Here is a 24268-nt window from a genome sequence, read left to right as displayed (position 1 = left end):
TCCTGCTGTTGCGATGTGCAATTCCCAAAGTCTGCAGGAGCCTTACCTTTTTTGGGCAATGTTTTAATTCTAGACTGGCACAACACTGGACAAGAACACAAGAAATGTTTATTCTGCTTCCACTCACCATCAACATCCTTCAAGTTAATTTTGCGACATGCTCTGTGAATTGCTTCCTCCAAGATGCCATAATCAATAGCCTCCTCTTTGATCATGGGAAACAAATCAGAAATTATACCATTGAAAAGCTTGAGGTCATCCTGCAGGAACTTGGGAACATTGACATCCTTGATAGCCCTTAAACAAATAAGCTCCTGTAAACAATTAAGAACCATGTTGTATTAGGTATATGAGGATTCCTTCTCTTTTCGTTCTCTTAGCCTTCATAGTCATCAGAGCCAAAGTTTTTAGTTTCTGAGTCTACCTTGAGTCCATCATAGTAGAAAGACAGGTTAAGGAGCTAGGCTTTGCACTAACGTAATTACAACTGCTATTTTATATTTCCCCCCCGATATGGCTACAATTTATGTATTAATGAAATTTCCTGAACAATGTTAGCAACAACTGAAATTATTTTTTCAAATAAAATAAAAAGCTCAACAAGCTTTACAAGAGCACTTCTGTGGATGAAATGCTTGCATGTTTTAATATACAAATCAGTTGCACATATGAACATATGAAGCTGCCTTATACTGAATCAGACCCCTGGTCCATCAAAGTCAGTATTGTCTTCTCAGACTGGCAGCGGCTCTCCAGGGTCTCAAGCTGAGGATTTTCACACCTATTTGCCTGGACCCTTTTTTGGAGATGCCGGGGATTGAACCTGGGTTAAAATACATTAAAATATATAAACAAGGCAAAGCCAAATATTGCCTTTATTAGCCAACTTACATATGATGCTTTTTAATGAGTAAAGTCCAGCTTCCTCAGACCCAACTAAGTTTCCCCACAGGCATATAGCAGGCTTTGAAAGAATCCTGGGGCTCAATTTGGCTTAGGACAACAGCATGAAATAAGGCTCTTGTGTCATTCCCTCCTCCATGTTGTTTTCCCAAGACAAAAATTATTTGCTTCATTTTGGAGCTGCATGTGCAGAACTTAAGAGCAGTAACTCTGCCTCTAAATTTTGGTTATCTGGAAATGTTCTGAATGTCAAAAGGGCCCGTGGCATTCCAAATTTGTTTCTCTGGTCATTTTCATACAGTGTGCAAACACGTGTTATTGACAATGCAACATTGCATTTAGAGTCATTTTCAGTGAGGTAATCATGGACTTGCCTCGTCCATTGTTGGATTTTCTCTTTTAAGGTTGCCAGCAGCTGAAATGACAGTCTTCACAGCTCTCATTCCAAAGTCATAGTGATCCTGTAACAGATATACAGTAAATGGCAGCAATGGAAATCAGAATGTCAGTAGAATGGCAAGCATTCAGTCACGCAAGAGGAATGAAAATCTGCCCATTTCCTCTGCTACCTGTAGCCCAAATCCTTTTGAAAGATAAGCACAAGGAGGAAAATCCTTTAAATAGCTATGATTTAACATTTTAAACTTAATTAAGGACTTCTATAAGGGATAGTATTGTAGTCTATTGCAATATTTATTCGTATCATATCACCTCCTTTTTTTACTGCAAAGTCCTCTACCTTATTAAGGCATGATATGCCTCAGACAAGTTTCATTGCCTTAGCCAGTTCTTTGTTTGCATTGTTTTCCACTTCTGTAATCCTAGTCCTACTGCATATTTTATTGAATGTCTTTGCTGTCTGATTGAATTGCTTTCAATATTTTGTGATCTACTTTGAGTCTCAGTGAAAAAGGCAGTCATAAATGAAGTTAACAGTAACAATAAAAACTGGTAATAAGAACGTTAGACGCTCCTGCAGTTGCTTTTGAGTCCAACTGTCCTTGCATATTAGTTCCTGGCAGCAACATAAAAGCTACATTCAGATATTACTTTTAACAATATTAAAAGAACACATGCACAAACCCCACTTGTTCTGGGGCTCACATACGTGCTTCATTTGTCCCTTCTTGTCCCCTCTCTTCTTGCATAGAGAATTTCAGTTAGAAATAAAGGGCTTTTTCACATGCTTGACTTCAAATTTTCTTGGGAGTTGACCCACAAGCATTGGAATTGTGGTTTGGACACAATTGTTCAACATATCTGCCCTTCCTCTGCATTTTCACAGTTGTGAAGTCAATTTCTTTTCTTCCACATGTTAGTAATCAAGATATTCAAGAGAGGATACTATCATTGATGGTGTCACAGCACTCCCTCTTTATTTTTGTGCATGCTTATGTTGATATAGTGATATCATGCCTGTAGTTTTTTTTTAGAAGCAGCACTAAAATATCTATCTATCTGTCTGTCTGTCTCTCTCTCTATATATATTTGAAAAGTAAGTTGTTAGCTTATTCCCTTGCCAAGATATAAGGAAAAAGGTATATCTCCACAAAGGAAGCAACTAGAGACTTGCTTTTTAAAATGAAAGCTGAGAATACAGAAAACCTGTGACTTTATCACAAGAGCAGTACATAAATATCTATATTTTAGTGCCCCTTTTTAAAAAATTTAAACCATTCATCTTTAGGCCAGGGGGAAGGAGGGAGTGATTTAACAATGATGACAGTCCAATCACTGAAATGTGGGCTGAAGGTTAGCAGGGTTGGCAGTGGAGTTTTTAAGGCCCTAGGCGAGCCCCGCCACCCCCAACTTCCTGTCCTGCCACCCATGCCCTCCCTCCCCCCCAACCTGTATGTGTGCACCCGTGACCGCCACCCTGCCATCCCCACTCAGCCCCTTCCCTGCATGTTTTTTGCAGGTTTGCAAAGTAAGAGCAACGTTCCCCTGTTCTCTGGCCCCCAGCACACCTCGTGAGAGGGGAATGCAACAGGGAGACAGGCTGACCTGCCAAATGCAGCTTAAGGAGACCCTGCCAGGCCCCCAGGTAAGGAGGGACCAGCCAGGTCTGGCGACAGCAAGGTGGCCACTGCCAGGAATAGCCAGCTCGCCCACCCACTCAGCCAGGAGTGAAACGGAGCACCAGGGGTTGAGGCAAGGAGGAGGAGGGCTCAACAGTGACACTCTGCATATGGGCTGGTGAGCGTTTGGCCAGAGCCGGCCTGCCTGGATGATCCCCAAACACATGTGGCACACCTCTTACTGCTGGGGAGGGCAGCTGCTCCATGACCACATTGTGACTTTCCCCACATCTGGCGTACTCAGCCTTTCAGTGCCCTGACAATTGTGACAAGTAGCTTGTCTCTGTCTCTGCCACCACTGCCCCGCTGGGATGGTAAATGGAGTCTGAGATAAGCCTGCTACCTGCAGGAGTCACCCCTGCCACCAGATGGTGCTCCTGGTGGCCATTCACCTTGCTGACTCATTAGTGTCAGCCCTGAAGGTGAGTTGGAGTGGGAGGGACAAAGAAAACTGACAGAAACCTTATGCATGAGGGGAAAGGCCACTCAAAGTTAGCTTCCAGAAAAAGATCAAGCTAAAAGTGGTCTAAAAAGAAATGGGAAAAGGCAGAAAAAACAAAAACAAAACCAAGTGAAAACTAAAGGTACAAAAATGTGCATGGAAGTTGGGGGGTAAATCAAACCAGTATGGGCCAGAACTGATGAAAAACACCATGTGGAAAAGTCCAAAGTTTGTTTACCCGTGATATATGAATACAGTTACGCAGGTTTACCATAATCCCCACCCCCCCAAAAAACCCAGGATCCCTGTTTGTAGGGAGGAAAACTAACCCTGGTTAACCAGTGCACCTGCATTTGTATTACAGATAGCCATAGTTTTCCATAGAGATGCTTACAATCATGGTGGTGATCCCTGGCCCAAAGAGCATCTGGCTGCCCTCAACCAGGACCTGGTTGTTTCAACCTGGAACACTCTTCCAGGAGAAAGCAGGGCTCTTTGGGACTTCTTACCATCCCACAGGGCCTGCAAAACAGAGTTGTTCTGCCAGGCATATAGTTGAGGGCAGTAACAGGCTCCATCTTGAAGGTTTCCATCTTGGTTTGGCCTCCCCCATTTCTCCCTCTCCCCCCTTCCCTTCTCATCAGACAACTATACTTTCCTCCTCTCAGAAATTCACACCATCTTTTAGCTCTATAGTGGGAAGCACTTATTATGTATTTTATTGTATGTTTTGTGATTATGTATCAGTTTTGTGAATTAAATGTTTTTGCAGATGATGTTACCAGCTCTGAGCCTGGTTTCCAGGGACAGCAGAGATTATTCTTGCTTTAGAAAAACTAGATGGCTAAAGATACTGACCTGAGAACTAAGCTGTTCAGAAGACAGTTTGAACGTGGTAGTGATCTTTTTTGCCAGGACTTTGGCTTCATTGAACCCAAAGGAATACAGAGATATCTCAGCAATCATAGAATAATCTGGAACCATCATAGCCACAGGACGAAAAAGAGCCTGGAACACAAGATGCCACGAACATTTATGCTTAGAAAGTCTTATGCATAAACTGGAGGAAATTTAAAATCAATCTGTGCAAAATAATAATCAACGCTATCAGCACATCTGCAATTGCAGATGGGGGTTTGGATCCCTGCGAGTCTTTCCGCAGATGGACACAGAACATGAGTTTCTTCCTTCCTTTCTTCCTCCTATCATGGTGTCACACAGCAGGGGACCAGGAAGGGCCTTCTACTGGCTGCCACCACTCTGGTAAGGTTCTGTCTGGGAGGGTCCAGAGCACCCACTCAACCCCTGTGTCTTCCTTATTAACAGATACCTTTTCCCCATGACCAAAGAGACATAAGGACCTAGGCAGTTTAACAACAAGAAGTTTATTATAAGTGCTCTATAACAACAAGTGGGTAGTAAAACATTTCATGCAACAGTGAAATAAGAAACAGTAAAGGTTGGTGTAAATAAAAAAAAACCCTGACACTTCTGATTAGACCAGGGGTGGCCAAACTTGCTTAGTGTAAGAGCCACATAGAATAAACATCAGATGTTTGAGAGTCACAAGGCATGAACAAACATTATACACGTCTTAATACTTTCTTTGCACAGAAAGATAAAATACACATGTACTTTACAACATGACTATGGTAGAAGACTTTTTTTTTTTTAGAAAAAACAAAAGCTGGGAATAACAGTTCCCATAAGACCAGCATAGGGAAAGGTTAGGGGATCTTTTTTTTTTTTACACCAGTGGGAGAAGGAAATACACTTAGACCATATAAATCACTGACCACTGTTTGCATCATTATGCATCTCTCTTTGCCTTGACACCAGGATTAGTAAATACAGCTCCTACAAGAGCTATGGAAATAAGGGGGAACCCTGCACAGCCCTCTTTAATTCCATTCCTCCTTCCAGTGGCTCCCTTGGCTCTTGCACTCTCTGTCCCCACTCTAGGTCTCCTGTCAACCTCTGTGGTGGTGGTGGTAAAGAGATCACAAGTCTGTCTATTCTTCCCCTCCTTCCCCACATCACACACAACAGAAATGGTCACCTACCTATGGGTCAGTGCTCAGAGGCTGACTGAGGTCCTGATGCTAAGCATGCTTACTTGAGAGTAAGCCTGCAATAAGTTCCTCCGCAACCTCCAGGAGCCAGTTTGGTGTAGTGGTTAAGTGTGCGGACTCTTATCTGAGAGAACCGGGTTTGATTCCCCACTCCTCCACTTGCACCTGCTGGAATGGCCTTGGGTCAGCCATAGCTCTGGCAGAGGTTGTCCTTGAAAGGGCAGCTGAGAGCCCTCTCCAGCCCCACCCACCTCACAGGGTGTCTGTTGTGGGGGAGGAAGGTAAAGGAGATTATGAGCCGCTCTGAGACTCTTCGGAGTGGAGGGCGGGATATAAATCCAATATCATTATCATTATCATCATAATATGTGTGAAATAGCCACATGTGGCTCCCAAGCCACAGTTTGGCCACCCCTGGACTTGACGTTCCCTGCCTCTATTGCCAAAAACTCACCACATCCTTAAGGTGAGAGATCTTGCTCTACAGCTGCTTCTCCAGAGAGAGAACAACTTCCCTTTCCAGCCAAGCCTATTTAAGCTTTCCTCCCAAGTCCCACCCCTCTTGCGCTAATTTTCCCTCCAAAACCTCTGCCATCCAATCAGAGGAACAGAAGGGATCCTGGGTGATGCAGACCCCTGTATCTACTCCTAGGCAGACTTCTCCCTGCCCTCTAGGCTGCACTAGGCCTCAGATCATGACATATGGCAAACCCAAATGCCCCCCTCCCCTCCCCCCCAAAAATGTTGTACCTTGTGGAGCAGCATTTTGGGAGGCACTCTGCATTGCAGCAGGAGGAGGCAGGTGAGAAGTAATTAGAGCTCATCAGAGGTCTGACTGTAAGAGGAATTCAGGATCCCCGTGAGGCTTGCTTCTGGAGCTTGTGACCAGTGCTGTGAACAGGGTTTCTAATGGGGAGTTATACTTGGGAGTTCAGCCAGGGAGGTCAAGGGGGAGAAGGGAGAATCCTTCTAGCCCAAGTTTCCTGAAAAAGGACATACAGACGCCATATCATCAATGAAGGTGACATGCTGCTGCATCCTTCCTGATATGGAAATCAGCACAAATTCAGATAATCACCTCATTTCACTCTAAAATATCTTTAAATGACTAGTTATGAAGATAGAAAGCTAGCAGAGGAGCAGGGACTATCCAGTGTTTTGCAGAGAGTGCCACATGTATGATTATCTACCCACTGGTTGGAAATAATGAATGAGTGCTTGGTGTACAGAGATTTTAGTTCTCAGGGAGCAGGTTCCTTCCCATGCAGCTAGGGGTTGCTGACCTGGAAAAGCTGAGGCAGAGAGAGGTCTGGGGACAACATTTTCAGGGACTTACCAGAACAGTCCTATTCCTGTGCTGACTGTTCTTCTGCTGTTGTGAGGAGTGAAAGTCTTGAAGCTGGAGGGTGTCAGTCTGAGAAGGAGGGATGTGATTCCTAAGAAGAAACCCCCCTTTTTAGGTGACAAGCCAGTATCCTTTTGTACCAAGAATGATGATGATGATATTGGATTTATATCCCACCCTCCACTCTGAATCTCAGAGTCTCAGAGCGGCTCACAATCTCCTTTATCTTCCTCCCCTACAATGTGAAATTCGCTGCCAGGAGATGTAGTGACTGTTACTGGTATAGACAGCTAGGCAGATTCATGTAGGACAGGCCTATCAGTGGCTACCAGCCATGGTAACTAAAGGGAGCCTCAATATTCAGAGGCAATAAACCTCAGATTACCAGTGCCAGGAGACAACATTGGGGAAGGTCTCAGCCTCTGTGCCCTTTTGTTGGACCTCCAGAAGAGCTGGTTGGTCACTGTATGGAACAGAATTTTGGGCTGGATGGACCACTAGTCTGATCCAGAAGGGCTCTGCTTAAGTCATGCTTTGCAGATGGAAACCATTCAAACCACAGCAACACTCAGTGGGTTCAAACCAGCATCTGTGTAAATAGGTGACAAGCCAGTATCCTTTTGTACCAAGAATGATGATGATGATGATATTGGATTTATATCCCACCCTCCACTCTGAATCCAGAATTATGTCTCTAATGTTGAACTGTGGCTACATCAACAGCCAAGCAATATTCCTCTATTTAATATAAGTCCTTCCATTCTTATGCTTTTCTAAGGATATGCCTACAATCACTTTTATCAAAAAAGTGGCTAAGATCAGGTACAACTGATGTCAGCTGATCCACATACTCTGTCAAACAGGTTCAACTGCATGTTTCCAATGAGATAATCATACCAAAGCCAGGGATTTTAGACCCATGTGACAATTGCTACTTGCACATAAGATAGTTAGAATTTGGGTATCTCATCTTATACCATTTTCCATAATCTCCCAATTTATCGCACGAGTATGATCACAGATCTTTCATGAAATATGAAGTTTGTTCCTGAATGCAATAGCTCACTATGTTCACTATCAGGGATGGCCAAATTGCGGCTCGGGAGCCACAGGTGGCTCTTTCACACATATTGGGAGCTCCCATTGCCCTGTTAGATGGCTCGGAGGAGGCATTTATCTCTTTAAATCACTTCTCCCAGCCAAGCCAGCTTGGAGAGTGCTTTTAAAGTTAAAGTTGCTTTCTTTCTACCTCTCCCCCACCTATTTATCTTCCTTCCTTTATCTTGTGGCTCTCAGACATCTGATGTTCATGTTTATTCTATGAGGCTCTTATATTAAGCAAGTTTGACAACCCCTGTTCAATATCATTACCTTTAAGTTATCAGGTAATTCAGTGCGTCCTGCATAGCCAGGGTTCATTGTGATGAAGACTGCACAAGAAGGGACCAGTGGAATCTCAACTCCTTCAAACATGAAGCGATCCACCTAGAAAGTGAAAACACAAGGGATACTTGCCATTGAATAAGCTGAAAACATCTTTGGTTCTAGTGGGAACAAAAGCCCCTTTAAAAATAAGAAACTAGCCTAACAAATCCATTGTTCTTAAAGTGACAAAGCTGTGGGTACTTAAATAGAGAGACTGGAGTCATGAACAAACAAGACAGATCTTTCTATAATCCTGAGAAAAGCCCTAGGTTTGTAAAAAAAAATCTGTTATCTAAAAAAAGTAAACACTGGGGAGTTAATGCCCTCAAAATAATAGAAGCAGCACCTGCAGCTTTAAAAACAATGCCCTCAGTGGTTGTTACTAGGCAGCCACACAGTATCATCAGCCTTCAAATTTTGGTGTCTGTCAGCAAAGGGAGAAGGCAGCACCTTTTCCAGAGCTGTTTTGACATTGCTATGCAACTTGCATAACTCACCCAGGACTATCTGCTTACAATTGTTCAACAGCATCCATCCCACAAAAGCCAGCACAGGACAGTAGTTCAGGTTTCAAACTAGGATCTGAAAGACTGAGGTTCAAGTCTCCACTCTGCTGTGGAAGCTCACAGGGTGATCTTGGGCCAGTCACATATCCACAGCCTAAGCTACATAACAGGATTGTTTTAATGATACAATGGAGGAAAGGAGAATAATGTTGTAATGATTTGAACTTATATATGGGTGTTCCTTTGTTGGTAAGCTGCAATAGAGGAAGGAGGGGTGGAAGAGGGGAATGAGTGAGGTGATTAGTCGGTGACTCAGAGGCCGTTTTCGCACTAGCGTTTACTCCGGCGTAGCACCCCATTTACCTCCGGATCTTTTCCTGGTTTTCGCACCTGTTGCTCCGGCGCTGCGTCTTGCTCCGGTGCTGCAGGGGTTTCACGCCGGAGTATCTAGATCCACCTCCTTCCAGAGTTTTTGAAAACCTCCGGATCCACACCAGATCCACTCTGCGGAGTTTGCTGTGGGAAATCCATCCACGCCGGATCGACTGCTTTGTGGGCGTCACCCTCTCTCTTTCCGTCCTCCCACCCCATCCACCCCCTTGGCCAATCATCAGCCGTTCGCGGCGCTTCCCAAAAGTGCCCGCAGGGCCATTTTTTTTTTAAACTTCATCTTTCTTGCGTAATAGCGATATTTCGAAATTAACAAATAGGAAAAAAAAACCCCTCCTGGAATAGCCTCAATTGCCACTTCAATTGGTTTCGTTAGAATTTTTTATTATTATTATTGACTTTAGTTGCGTTATTTCGCTGTTGCGTTATCTCGCAACTACATTATACATTGTTGGGGGGGGGGAAATCTAGTGCCGGCGCGGGCCAAAGCGTTCATGTGTGTGTGTTTTAAAAAGGCAATGCCTCCCTCAGCTGTGCCACCAGGATTTCTGGACCTGCACAAAATCGCCATGTATAAAATGGGAAGTTGGAGTCCTGAATTCTTCTCCCTGGCTACATTCCGCTCGGTTAGAAAATAGACGCGAGCTCGCTCTTCACACGCGCCACAGAAGGGGAAGGAGAGAATGGGGCGGGGGGGGAGCTCTGGCAGCAGGAATCAGGTCCCCGTTGCAAGCGCCAGCCGGGGAGGGGAAAGAGCGCGGAGGAAATCCCAGCTTCGCCACCCGGGAGGGAGCGAGGCTGGGAAAGGAAGAAGCTGCCACACACACACACACACACACACAAACCCCTCGATTTCTCTCTCTTCGTTATTGCGATATTTCGCAACTTCAGAATTTGGGGGGGGGGGGAATCTAGTGCTAGGATTCTCCACTGTGAATGCTTCTGTTAATACATAAAGGGCTGTGGAGGATACTACAGCTGCAGCCAATCCATAAGCAGCAGCAGCACACGTGATGCGGTTTGTCCACGAAAAGAAGGGGAGGGAACAGCTGTGGCTGCTCGATGTTACGTTATTACGTCCTTACGCAACCAGACTTGCGCTTAAAAAAAAAATGATTGACAGGGCATCGAACTCAAGTTGATGCCAGTGGGAAAACGATTTGAGCCGGGGCTTCATGGAAAGCGACTCCGCAAATGAGTCCATGTGCGAAAACGAGGAAAATGAGCCGGACATAATTGCGCCGTGGAATAAGGGGAGCAAACGCTAAGTGCGAAAACGACCAGAGTGTGTGGATGGAGCTAAGAGGTGTGGAGAGAGAGAAAGAGAAGTCAGTCAGCAGTTAACTCTCAGCAGAGTGTCAGCAGTTTTGAGTGTCAGCCATGGTCAAACAGTAGTATATAGAGTCTGAAACCATCATTTCTAAAGAAGAGGTTGAGAATACTAAGAGGACATATTAAGGGCTCAAGAGAGTCAAATCCTAATACTGTCAAAGTATTATAAAAATGTGTGAGACGCTGACAGAATCTTGAGTTTAAGAAGGATTTGAGAATGAGGAGTGGTAGTGAAGTGAATAAGTGTGACACCTCAGTTAGTAATTAATTTCCACTGTTTTAGCCACTGAAATTGTAAGTAGTTATACATCCTGAAAGCAATACATTTCATGTACAAATAAAGTTTTATTTTGTTTTATTAAAACCGGGATTCATATATTTATTAACATAAGACTCATCCTCAGTGCCACATAGTCCAACAAAGAAGTTTAGAGCTTTGGCACAATTCTAAGGGGAACATTAAATAAAGTGTTTGGAATTAAATTCCTGGTGGTAACATTACATACATTAAGAGGGCAGTTGTGACAGATGTATACTGCCTTGGGTCCTTGTAGGGGAGAAAGGTGGGATATAAATGAAGTAACTATAAATATAAATATAGCTGAAGATTGCGGGGGGTGGGGTTGTAAGATAAAGACAGGTTAGTTGTGGGTGAGAAGGAGAGAATGAAGCATGTAAAGCTGAGGGTATGGAGGTTGCCAGGAGAAGGCCAAAGAGGAAATAGCACAGGGAAGGGCATACAGGAGAAATGAGGTACCACGTACAAATCCTTGTGGTTCCTCAGAGCATCACTAGGCCTGACCCAGTGGCTAGCACCACATAACCAGGTCATAGTTTTCCAAGATGGGGTAGTCAAGAAAAAGGAAGGGGGGAAGCTAAAGACAGGGGGTATCATGGGCCAGCCAGCTGCCACCTCCTCAGAGCAATTGGAAGTGTTAGGCCCCACACCAGTGGAATTTCCTCCTGAGCATCTGGGTCAAGAAGCAGACCCAATGAAGGAAGTATTGGAAAGTAAGAATGCTTCCCAGTCAACGCCAGACTGCTCATCCTGGCAGGAGAAGAAAGAGATGACACAGGGGCTAGAACCTGAGTCATCACCAGTTTCTTCTAAACCAGCAGAATGTAAAAAGAGAAGTGAGCACTTGATAGCTCTGGAGAGAAGACAAAGCATCCACCTGATCACCCAGCAGTGATCAGGGTTAATTCCAGGAGTAGAGTCTTTACAACACCAGGACTTATAGGGAAGAGGTAAATACCTGCACCTGGAGGAAGATGAGCACAGCAGTAAGAAGTGACACCTAGGCCTTGGGGATGAGTCAGCAAAAGGAGACAGATAAAAGGGACACACTAAGCAATATTCAGCATGGAAGCAACATTGCAAACCACAACCTTCTGTGAACTGCTTAGCAAACATAGCTCTACCCTGACTTGCCACCTTGTACTTTGTCTTTTTTCACCTTGCTTGCTCCTATAGCTTGAGCTCCAGACACTGAATCCTGCACTGGTCCCCACACCCTGGACCCTCCTTAACCTGATCCCTGGACTGGACTTTTGGATCTCTGTCTCCAAACTAGTTTGTAGATCTTGTGTCAGGTGTTAGCAGCCAGACCCCTCTTCTGGAAGGGCAGTCTTACTGCAAGACACTCCTCTTTAATTATTATCCCCAAAATCATTTGTGTGCTGTACAACCTGACCTAGAAATGGGATCAAAATGGAACTGGAGCAAACAAGATGGATACTGGCCAGAAACAAGCCCGGGAAACTATTTTGGGTAGGTGACTCAGGGTCACTGATTTGCTAATAGATCTCTCCCACCCTAAACGAGACACTCAATATCAATAATTGGCTTCCTGAGAACCCCTCCCTGCACCTGGTCATGGTTTCCCTTAGTCACCTTAATTAATGGGCTATTCATATAGTCTGATAGCCTCTCCCATTGTCACGTTCTCAGGGTGCAGGCAGGCAGAAGTCCAAAGCCAGTCCAAGGTCAAAGTCCAGGAAGTCAAGCAGGAGCCAAGTCAGCAATGCAGAATCACAAACCAGAATCAGAAGTCAATGTCCAAAAGCCAAAAGGTCAGAGTGCCAAGGAAATCAAGCAGGTCAGGATCAGGAAGGAGCGTGGATGCAAGCCAGAGAATAGACTTGTTGTTTCCACAAGGTTACCAGGTCCTGGGTGGGAGCTATATGGGAGTCTCAATCAGCCTGCTCCTTGGGTGGCAGTGACTCTGCTAGAACTCAAGGCTGAGAGATCTGAAGCCTCGGCGTGCCTCATGTCTTCACTCTGAAAGTTCTTTCCGGAGCCTATTTCGAACTCTTGAGATGCGAGGAGGAGAGCTTGGAGGAGATTGATCATCAACAGCTGACACTGGTGCCTGGAGAGTGACTGATGGGCCAGCTGCTGTTTGTTCAGCTGAGGAATTGGTTGGCAACTCTTCCAGGTCTGTTAACCCTTCCAGCTCCTCCTCGTCAGGGCTCATGACACTATCTCCCCACAGACAGGATAGGCTGGTCAGGGTAGGCCGTGTGGAACTGCTGTACGAGGTCAGTGACGTGTAGGTTGTCCGCGGGTTCCCATGAATGGTCCTCAGGGCCATAGTCTTCCCAGTCCACGAGGTACTGGAGGTCCCCGCGGTGGATTCAGGAGTCCAGGAGCTGGTGGGCTTTGTATTCCTCCTCCTCATCGACCAGGAAAGGAGGAGGCAGTGCTGGAGGTGGCGGTCGGATGGGATCTGGTGGTGTAGCAGGAACAAAGAAGGACCGGTGGAAGACCGGATGGATGCAGAGGGCGGCCAGCAGCTGTAGCCGGAAAGCAATGGGGTTGATTTGGTCCATGATCAGGTAAGGCTCCGCAAAGCGAGGGTCCAGCTTGCGAGACCGGCCAGATCGATGCAGCTAACGAGTGAAGAGCCAGACATGGTCCCCGGGCTTCAGTGGGGGCTCCACCTGTTGCTTTCAGTTGGCGGCTATCTCGTAGGCCTCTTTAGCATGTTGGAGCTGCTCTCGGAGCAAGTCCTGGAGAGCCCGGAGTTCCTGTAGGTGTGCATCAGCAGCAGGGACTGCTGTGGGGGGAAGGACTCCGGGGAAGATGCGAGGGTGGTACCCATAGGTGGCAGCAAATGGGGTCTGTTGCGTGAATGCATTTAAGGCATTGTTGTAGGCAAACTCGGCCAGGGGTAGCAAGGCGGCCCAGTCATCCTGCTGGTAAATGGTGTAACAATGCAGGTATTGTTCCAGCGTAGCACTGGTATGTTTGGTCTGCCCATCCGTTTGGGGATGGTACGCTGAGGACAAATGCACCTGGGTGCCTAAGCTGGAGTGCAGGGCTTGCCAGAATTGGGAGGTGAACTGGGGGCCTCAGTCTGAGATCAAGTGTGCCGGGAGCCCGTGCAGGCGAAAGACGTGCTGGAGGTAGAGCTGGGCTGTTTCAGGAGCTCTGGGCAGCTTGGGACATGGAACAAAGTGAGCCATCTTGGTGAAGAGGTCCACCATCACCAGGATGCAAGTGTGCCCCTTGGAGCTGGGGAGCTCAGTGATAAAGTCCAGGGAGACAGTGTCCCAGGGTCCTGCAGGTGTGGGTAGGGGATGCAAAAGCCCTGGAGGCTTGGCTGGTACATCCTTGGCCTGCCGGCAGACCTCACAGGAACTGACATAGTGGATCATGTTGGCACGGACATGAGGCCATCAGAACTCCTGTGTGAGCAGGTGCAGGGTCTTGTGTTGGCCGAAGTGCCCCGCAGGAGGGGAGTCATGGGTCAGGCGGAGCACGACGGCCCAGAGGGGTCCCGGAGGCACGTATAGGCACCCACGGTGCAGGAGGAGACCTTGGCAGGTAGAGAGGTCCCCGGCCGAGCCGTCTTGAACTTCCAGGAGGTGTTGCTGAGCCCAGGGGTCTTGGGCCTGGCTGCAGCCAAGGTCAGGTGAGTTGTGGTGGTAGCGAAGACCAAGGGTGCAAGGATGAGCCCAGTTGGAATCTCTTCCATTAGAGGCACAGTGTAGAAGAGGGACCACCGGATCTGATGCCGGGTGAGGCGTCGAGCAGTCTGTAGATGCTCCACGTTCCGGTGGTCAGTCAGGACCTGGACGAGGTGGTGGGCCCCTTCAAGGTGATGTCTCCAAACCTCAAAGGCGGTCTTGATGGTCAGGAGTTCCCACTCACAGATGGTGTAGTTGTGCTCTGCGGGTGTCAGCTGCTGTGAGTAGTACATGCAGGGTTGTAGCGACTGGGAGGAGTCCTCCCGCTGGGATAGCACTGCGTCGAGTACCACACTGGAGACGTCGGTCTCTACTGTGAACGGCAGCTGCGGGACTTGGTAACGCAGGAGCGGCTCGGTGGTGAAGCAGGTTTTCAGGGTGGTGAAGGTATGGTCTGCCTCTGGAGTCCAGTGAAATGGCTCTTTGGGCTGGAGGAGCTGGGTCAGAGGCGTGGTTATGTTGGCATAGGAAGGGATGAACTGGCGGTAATAACTGGAAAAGCCAAGGAACCGCTGTACACCCTTGCAGTTCCGCGGCATCTGCCAGGTCAGGACCGCCTTGACTTTGTTCAGGTTCATCCGAGTCCCATGGGGTGAGACGATGTGGCCAAGGAACTCGACTGCTGTTAAGTCGAAGGCACACTTCTCTAGCTTGGCGTAGAGACCATGCTTACACAGGCATTGCAGATCCTGGCGGATGTGCCCTGTGTGCTGGGCAGGGCTTTGGGAATAAATTAAAATGTCATCTAAATAAATGATCACAATGCGGTCAAGCAGAAGATGTCGTTCATCAGCCTTTGGAAGATAGCAGGGGTGTTGGTCAGGCCGAAGGGCATTACGAGATACTCATACTGGCCATAGCGGGTCCCGAAAGCCGTCTTCCATTTGTCTCCTGCTGGATCCGCACCAAGTTGTACGTGCTCTGGAGGTCCAGCTTGGTATAGATCTGGGTCCCCTTAAGGCGATCCAGTAGTTCTGGGATCAGTGGCAAAGCGTAGCGGTCCGGGACAGTGATTTTGTTCAGGGCCCGGTAGTCATTGCAGTGTTGGAGCTCGCTGCCTTTCTTCTTGACAAAGAGAACAGGGGCGGACAGCGGGGATATGGATGGCTGGATGAAACCCTGTTCCAGGTTTTTGGCGAGGAAGTCTTGCAGGGCTGCTAGCTCCAGTTCAGACATGGGGTAGAGCCGTCCCATAGGCAGGGGTGCCCTTGATACCAAATTGATGGTGCAGTCATAAGGCCGATGCGGGGAGAGCTGGTCAGCCCCCTTTTCCTTAAAGACATCGGCAAAGTCTGTGTAGGCCAGGGGAAGTAGAGGACCAGCAGCCGGGGCAGCAGCGACCAGGGTGGCCGACTAGGCCTGGTGAGGACAAGGGTCCTTGAAGCTCAGCTTTCCCTGTGCCCAGTCCACGAGGGGGTTGTGCTTTACGAGCCAGGAGAGTCCCAGAATGAGGGGAAACCGGGGCATGCGAGCAACATCGAATTGTACTTGCTCGTGATGGTGTTGGATCTGGAACGTGACCGGGTGGGTCTCCTGGGTCATCGGACCGGAGTGGAGGAGGCACCCATTGATGGCTTCGACCAGGGTCGGGGTATCCTTGTCCTGCACCGGGATCTGGTGTCGCTTTACAAAGGCCATGTCGACGAAGCAGCGGGCGGCCCCGGAGTTGACCATGGCATAGATGAACAGCCAGAGTCTGTCCGGCAAGCTGAGTGTGACCGGTACTAGGAACGGGCCCTGGCTGGAAACATAGGGTTCAGGGGACCCGGCTAGGTGTCCCAAGTTGGGGGGGTCCACTAGGACTTGGGGCTGGTCTTTTACTGGCAGCGGAGACACAGTACTGGACTGGGTGTGCTTGGCGGGGCAGCTGGAGGAGAAGTGCCCTGCCCCTCCACACTACAGGCAGAGATTCTGTGAGCGGCGCCATGCTTTTTCCTTGGGGGTGAGCCACAGCCGTGCAGCCCCGAGTTGCATGGGCTCAGGGTCGTCAAACTCAGGACTGGTGTGCATCGGGGTTGTCACCGTCGCTAGGTGGGATAGCTGAGAGGAACGAGTGCTGCTTCATGCTTGGTGATGCCTTTCCAGGCGGCCATCGATATGAAGACACAGCATGATTAGGCCTTGCAGTGTGGTCGGTCCATCTACTCGTGCCAGCTCATCAAGAACTTCATCAGGCAGCCCCTCCGTATACTGGTCCATGAGGGCAGCCTCATTCCAGGCCAGGTCTTGGGTCAGAAGCTTGAACTCGGTGGAGTAATGGGAAACCAAGTCCCTACCCTACTTCAGGATCCGGACCTTCCAATTGGCAATGGCTTCTTTCTGGAGGTTAGCAAAGGCTACCGCCATATGATCCAGAAAGCCCTGGTAGTCAGTCAGCAGGGGCGATGGGGCTAGAAGCAAGGGAGTAGCCCATTTAGCTGCCTGCCCCTTTTAGAGGTTGACAATGAAGCATACCTTGGTCTTGTCGTTGGGGAAGTCTCTGGCACATAATTCAATATACAGTTTGCACTGTGCCAGGAATGCAGGAAACTCCTCCACCTTTCCAATGAACTTCTCTGGGGGAAGCACCGGGCACTTGGGTGGGGCACCGACAGTGGCTTGCTGCTGCTGTTGCAGATGAGCCACCATTTGAGTGAGGTGCTGTACCTGAGTGAGCAAGGCTGCTAGCTGCCCAGAGCCTCCGCTTGCCTCCTCATCCATCTTGTGGAGTGAGTGTGTGGTGGAAGCAATCTGTCACATTCTCAGGGTGCAGGCAGGCAGGAGTGCAAAGCCAGGCCAAGATCAAAGTCCAGGAAGTCAAACAGGAGCCAAGTCAGCAATGCAGAATCACAAACCAGAATCAGAAGTCAATGTCCAAAAGCCAAAAGGTCAGAGTGCCAAGGAAATCAAGCAGGTCAGGATCAGAAAGGAGCGTGGATGCAAGCCAGAGAATAGACTTGTTGTTTCCACAAGGTTACCCGGTCCTGGGTGGGAGCTATATGGGAGTCTCAATCAGCCTGCTCCCTGGGTGGCAGTGACTCTGCAAGAACTCAGGGCTGAGATCTGAAGCCTCGGCATGCTTCATGTCTTTGCTCTGAAAGTTCTTTCCGGAGCCTGCTTTGAACTCTTGAGATGGGAGGAGGAGAGCTTGGAAGAGATTGATCATCAACAGCTGACACTGGTGCCTGGAGAGTGATTGATGGGCCAGCTGCTGTTTGTTCAACTGAGGAACTGGCTGGCAACTCTTCCAGGTCTGTTAACCTTTCCAGCTGCTCCTAGTCAGGGCTCATGACACCCATCCTGTATGCATAGTGAGATATAAATGTAGATGGATTAGACCATGTTGCTGCTGCACATATCTCTGTCAGAGGTATCCCAGCAGCAAAGGCCGCAGAAGTAGACGCTGCTCTTGTCAAATTCCCCTTAGGTAAGGTTGGGAGCAGCTCACCAGAAACCTCATAACACTATCGCTAATGATACCCATCATGACAATCTTACCTTTACTGGGGTTAGTATACAATATAAACAAATGCTTATTCTTTCTAAAGGATTTAGTACGATCTATGTAACATAACAGTGCCCTCTTTACATCAAGGGTGTGTAAGGTATGCTGACTTGCACCCATTGGGATAGGAAAAAACACCGGAAGTACGATAGGTTGAGAAGTATGGAATACTGATACAACCTTAGGTAAAAATTTCAGATCCTGTCTCAAAATCACCTTCTCCAGGTGAAATACAGTGTAAGGTGGATCCACCCTCAGTGCACAGAGCTCACTCGATCTGTGCACTGAAGTAAGTGCCACCAATAAAACTGTCTTCCAAGTAAGCAAATGGAGAGCACGTCGCCATTAGCTCAAAAGGTTCCCCAACCAATCTAGATAGGACTAACAACAAACTCCACGTTGGAACCATTGACCACCTCAGCGAACACAAGTTCGCAAGTCCTTTTAGAAACACCCTAGTCAATGGATGAGAAACAAGGTGGAGTTCTCCACTTTCTTATGGAAGGCTGAGTGCTGAAAGATGGACTTTAATAGACGATACACTGAGACCTGAATGATGTACCATAATTCGGCACCATAAGTTAGAAATTGCTGGAGCAGCATCTGTGTTGGTGAATGTCCTTTTGCAGCTGCATAGTCACTGAATCGCTTCCACTTAAACCCACACAATCAACACATCGAGGGTTGCCTAGTATGCAGGATTATGTTTGCCACCTTTGGTGGCAGTTCTATAGGCATATTCTCCATGCTGCTAAATTGAGGAACCCTGGATTGTGGTGGAGTACTCTCCCTTCATCCTGAAGAAGGAGATCTGGAACTGGTGGTAATCTCAGGCACACACTGCAACTGAGTTGCAATAACAACAGGAACCATGGGTTGGTGTGGCCACCATGGGATAATCAGAATGCAAATAGTCCTGTCCTGTTGTATCTTTTGTAGAACTCTTGGTATCAATGGTATCAGGGGACACATGTAAAACAACAGTCCCGTCCATTGATGTAGAAAGGCATCTCCCATCGAGCGAGGAGATATGTCCCAGCTGTTGTAGTACTGGGTGCATTTTGAGTTCTGAGCAGTTGTGAACGCGTCTAGTGTTGGATGCCCAAAAGCTTGAAACAATGGTTGCAGGTAGGGTGAATTCAGTTCCCACTTGTGATCCATGCACTTCTGGGTTTTGGTCATGGAGGACTGAGCTGCTCTTCAGCCGATGAGCAGATCAGAACCTCTGTTCTGGGCAGAGAAGGTGATCTTAACTACCTCTTCCAGGCAGGGAAAGGGCCAAGATATGCTTATTAAGTTCTGAAGGGATTTACTTTGGCTGACGAGGGATTCCAGTGGGGTTCCTTTTTGGCTTTGAAGAGTCCCCCGAGAAGGACTGCATTCAATCGTCTACAGAGGATCTCTGAGGTCATTAAGTTGGCTTAAATTCACCAGGATACAAAGCTTCTTTGGGACTGATTAAGATCTAAAAGAGCAGTGCGCAGAAGGATATTGGAATTGAAGGTAAAAGATTTATATCTATCACTCCGGGACTAATACAAGATTAAATTAAAATAAAAACAAAGGTCTGGATCCAGAGATATCATCTTATATTAAGGAAGATAAAGGAGGGGTTAAAATTGGGACTGGCGATATTGGAGAAATAAGACTAAAAGAGAAAAAACAAATATTGTTTGGAATACCTGTGGTCGGGAAAAGACAACCCCTCTGATAAGAACTGCTGAGCTGGTGAATACAACACAGGAAATGTCGTTATTGAAATAATGCGAGACTTTTCAACCACTGAAAACGAGACTTCGTGTCAAGAAAGGAAGGAATACAGGAGCCATTAGGAGAAGGGAAAAATAACAAGCCTCCCAGCCTTCTCTAGGATCTAAAATCCTAGAGAACTACCAGCGGCCATTATAAGAAGATCAAAATCTTAAAAACTAATTAAAAGAAAATGGGATATTGAAAAATAGTGGAGCTGGCAGATATTGTTATTAAAAGGTAAATTTTATTGGATTATATGCTCAGAATCAACTTTGGTACTGTTTTGGAGAAAAAAGGAAAAAACTTTTTAAAAGGACAGAAAAGCCGGTAGTCATTTTGATTAAAAAACTTTTTAAAAAATTAATATCTTGACCTAGGAGCATCAGAGAACGGCAATTTTGGGCTTATATAAAAGGGCATGGTCTAATCTATAGGACTGTGTACTTGAAATCTGAATCTGAGAGGTCAACTTTCGAACCTATTTTAAGCAATAGGTAAACAGTGATGTCAGAGCAACGACCAACAGCAAAGCAGATCCGAACGAGGGCTGGGTCACTTGAAGAAGAAAAAATCGCTAAAGCTAAAGCTGACAGGGCTGAGAACGGAAGATTCTATTCACTTACCGTGAAGTCTTCCTTCTCTGTGGTCCCGGAGTGGTCCAGTCCTCACTCTCAGGATCATAGCTCCTCCCTTTCGATTGCAGGGCTTAACAAACTTGACCCGAAGGGGAGGCGCTTGATCCTCAGAAGTCAGTTCTTCTGCCAGCTATCCTACCTCCCAAGTAATAACTCCAAGAACAACAGGAGAAAACTTCTCTGGGGAAAACATAACAGTACCCTCCCTCCAGAGCTTATCCTGAACCCTTACTCAAGGGGCTCTAGCAAGGGACCTAGGAACCCAAAACACAGTGTCCACCTCCAACTCCGAAGTCCCAGGACAAAGCTGATACTCCCCCCGATACAACTGGGTGGGTAGGACTGGACCACTTCGGGACCACAGAGAAGGAAGACTTCACGGTAAGTGAATAGAATCTTCCGTTCTCCAGTGGTCCCAGGAGTGGGCCAGTCCTCACTCTTGGGACATAAAAAAGCTGAGTCCCTGGGTGGGCACTTCAGCTTTGTCCCGAGACCACGTGTTGGAGTACCTTCCTACCAAATGCAGCCTCAGCCAAGGCCACCTTATCAATCCTGTAGTGCTTAGTGAAGGAGTGAACCGACTTCCAAGTTGCCGCTTTACACACTACCTCCAGGGAAGGAAAAGCCCTAAAGGCTGCTGAAGTGGCTGTTCCCCTGAGGGAGTGAGCTGTCACCCCGACCGGTGGCTCCAGGCCTTTTATCTTGTAAGCTTCCCAAATGCACCCTCTAATCCACCTACTAATGGTGGAGGCTGATACCTTGCAACCATTGTTTGGAACCCTAAAGGAAACAAAAAAAGAGTCAGATTGACGAAACCCTTTGGTCCTGTCCAGATAGAAACTAAGGGCTCTACGGACATCCAAACAGTGCCACAACTTCTCTGTCTCGTGAACTGGATTAGGGCAGAAAGAAGGAAGCACAATGTCTTCCGCCCTATGAAACCGTGAGCTCACCTTCGGAATGAATGCTGGATCAGTGCGAAGCACTACTTTGTCCTGATGGAAAACACAGAGATCCTTATGTATCGACAGAGCCTGAAGCTCCGACACTCTGCGCGCCGATGTGACGCCCACTAAGAACGCCACCTTAAAGGTCAGCAACTTAGGCTCAAAAGGCTTGCCGCACAGCGCCTTCAGCACCGTGTTTAGATCCCAAGAGGGGAACCTATGCACCTGCAGTGGATTAACCAAAGCCACCCCCCTTTAGAAACCTCCTGATATGCGGGTGTGCAGAAATAGGCTTGCCCTTTCTGGACCCTCTAACCGCTGCTATGGCTGCCACTTGTCTACGCAGCGTACTAGTGCTAAGGCCTTTTTCTAGCCCCTCCTGTAGAAAAGAAAGGATAACAGAAACTGAGGCCTGTAAAGGATCTTCCCCCTTACTTGCACACCAGGTATGAAAAACCTGCCAGGTAACATTATAGCTCCTGTTAGTGGAGCTCTTCCTTGAAGACAACATGGTGTCTACTACCTTAGAAGAATAACCTAGACTAATCAACTGCTGCCACTCAATCTCCAAACAGTGAGCTGCAGCATCTCTGGTCGTGGATGATGCAGTTCGCCTTGGGACAGAAGATTCTCTCTCAATGGAATTCGCCATGGCTCCCCTATCGACAGGCTTTGAAGTTCCTGGAACCAGGCTCTCCTGGGCCAAAAGGGGGCCACCACAATCACTTTCGCTTTCTGTTCCCGGACCCTCTGCAGAAATCTCTGGATGATCTGGATCGGAGGAAAGGCGTACAATAGAGTCCTTGGCCAGTCTGAGTTCAGAGCGTCGACCGCTGCCACTCCTCTGCTTCTTGTCCTTGACAAATACTGAGCCACTTGGTGATTGTCGTCCGAGGCAAAAAGATCCACTTCCGGCATCCCGAAATCTTTGACAAATGTCTCGAAACGTCTCACGATGAACAGCCCATTCCGACTGGTCCAGTGATTGCCGACTCAGCCAGTCCGCTACCACATTGTCCTTTCCTGCCACATGGACGGCCTTGATGGACTGAAGATGAACTTCCGCCCATGTGAACATGACCTGTGCTTCGACTTGAAGCTTCTGGTACCTGGTGCCTCCTTGACGATTCACATAGGCCTCTGCCGTCATATTGTCTGTCTGAATCAGTACATGAGTCCCCATCACTCTTTTTTCCATCTGAAGCATGGCCAGTTGTATGGCTCTCAATTCCAAAAGATGTATACTTTCTTTGGCCTCTCGGACATTCCACTGACCCTGCACTACGGCTCTGGCCATGTGAGCTCCCCAGCCAAAAAGGCTGGCATCCGTGGTTACTACCACCCTTTTGGGCTCCCGCAATTCCTCTCCCAAGGAAAAGCGATCGGTAGTTTGCCACCATTCGAGATCTTTTAACAGATTGGCTGGTAATGTCAGTGAAATAGGGCTTTTGGTACTTATCTGCTTCTGGAAGGGTAAAAGGAACTTCTGGAGAGGTCTCATGTGGAACCGTGCCCACTGAACTACATCCTGGCACGAAACCATCATTCCCAGCAACTTTGCCAGCAGCATCAACTTGACTCGCTTCCGTTGCTGGACTTCTAACATCAGCTGCAAGATCTTTGACTGCCTTTCTGGGGTCAGAAAAACCCTGTCCAAGCTGGAGTTGATCTGAACCCCTAGATGTGTCAGAGACTGGGAAGGTTAAAGCCAGCTCTTCTGAATGTTTATCACGAACCCATGGGATCTGAGGGTCTTTATGGTCAGATCCAGGTCTCGTTTCGTTTGCTCCGCTGACGGGGCCTTGACCAGAATGTCATCCAGAAACGGAAACAGAGAAACCCCTTGTAACCAGAGGAGCGCCACAAGGGTGACTAAGAATTTTGTGAACACTCTTGGCGAAGACTTTAAGTCAAAGGGCAGGGCTCTGTACTGGTAATGACACCCGTCGTAGGAGAAACGAAGAAACCTGCGATGTCCCTTGGCGATAGGGATATGAAGGTAGGCTTCTGACAGATCTATGGAGGCCATGAAGTCTCCCCGTTGGACAGCCAGTAGTATGGACCTCAGAGTCTCCATCCGAAACTTCTTTGTAACTACCGACTTGTTCACCCACTTCAAATCCAATATTGCCCGAACGTCTCCGTTCTTTTTGGGAACTACAAAGAAGACTGAATATGTGCCTTGAAATTTTTCCAACTCCGGGACCGGTTCTATGGCTCCTATCTGAATCAGATGGTCGATGGCCATCAGCAAGGTATGATGTTTCTCTAGAGACTGAGCTCTCTGTACTTCCAGGAAATGGCGTCATGGAGGCGAATAAAATTCCAGGGAGTAACCGTTGATAACTGTGTCCAACACCCATCTGTCTGAGATTGTTTGATGCCACACGTGGGAGAATCTTTGAAGCCGTCCCCCTATCCGACTTAGGTCCAATGGACCCGCCCTGTCATGCTGATGTAGGCTTCTTCTGTCCTTTAATGGGTTGACTTTGTTTTCCACCGAAGGAAGCTCTGCCATCTCTGGTCTTTGGTTGCCACTTTGTTCCATATTGCTTGAAGGGGGTTTGTCTTGAGTCTCTCCGATTTCCACGAAAGGACTGAAATTGTTGTCTTGTTCTGTTATCACGTCTCTTGGAGGGCAGTACTTTTTTCTTATTCCTATCCTCTATGAGGTATCTATCTAGGCCCTCCCCAAAGAGTGAGGCCCCTTTAAAGGGAACCGCAGCCACTTTAGCTCTAGCTGAGGGGTCCGCATCCTAATTACGTAGCCAGGTATTCCTTCTAGCCGTCACACTGGAGGCCATGGCCCTAGCAGTTAGTTGAACTGCTTCAAGGGTAGAGTCTGATGCAAAGGCAGTAGCTAGCGTAATTTTCTTAAGTGAGTCCTTAACATCCTTAGGCAGATCCTCCCTCTTAGCTAGATCAGAGAGCCACATGTATGAAGCCCTACAGAAGAGAGACGTGGTAGCTGACACTTTTAAGGAA

General features: G+C 47.6%; 1 protein-coding gene across 1 annotated transcript in view; it reads right to left on the bottom strand.

The window, feature by feature from the left end:
- Window positions 1-24268, bottom strand: part of DNAH1 (dynein axonemal heavy chain 1) — a 255919-nt gene that overhangs the window by 132963 nt on the left and 98688 nt on the right. Inside the window, exons 30-33 of the mRNA XM_060240006.1 lie at window positions 8212-8325; window positions 4282-4431; window positions 1278-1364; window positions 128-314 (exon numbers count right to left, since the gene is read on the bottom strand). Coding sequence (XP_060095989.1) covers window positions 128-314; window positions 1278-1364; window positions 4282-4431; window positions 8212-8325 — 538 coding nt within the window. The remainder of the gene's footprint in view (window positions 1-127; window positions 315-1277; window positions 1365-4281; window positions 4432-8211; window positions 8326-24268) is intronic.

The sequence above is a fragment of the Heteronotia binoei genome, chromosome 5 (genome assembly GCF_032191835.1).
Source record: "Heteronotia binoei isolate CCM8104 ecotype False Entrance Well chromosome 5, APGP_CSIRO_Hbin_v1, whole genome shotgun sequence".
NCBI lineage: Eukaryota > Metazoa > Chordata > Lepidosauria > Squamata > Gekkonidae > Heteronotia > Heteronotia binoei.
This window is presented reverse-complemented; position numbering and strand designations above follow the sequence as displayed.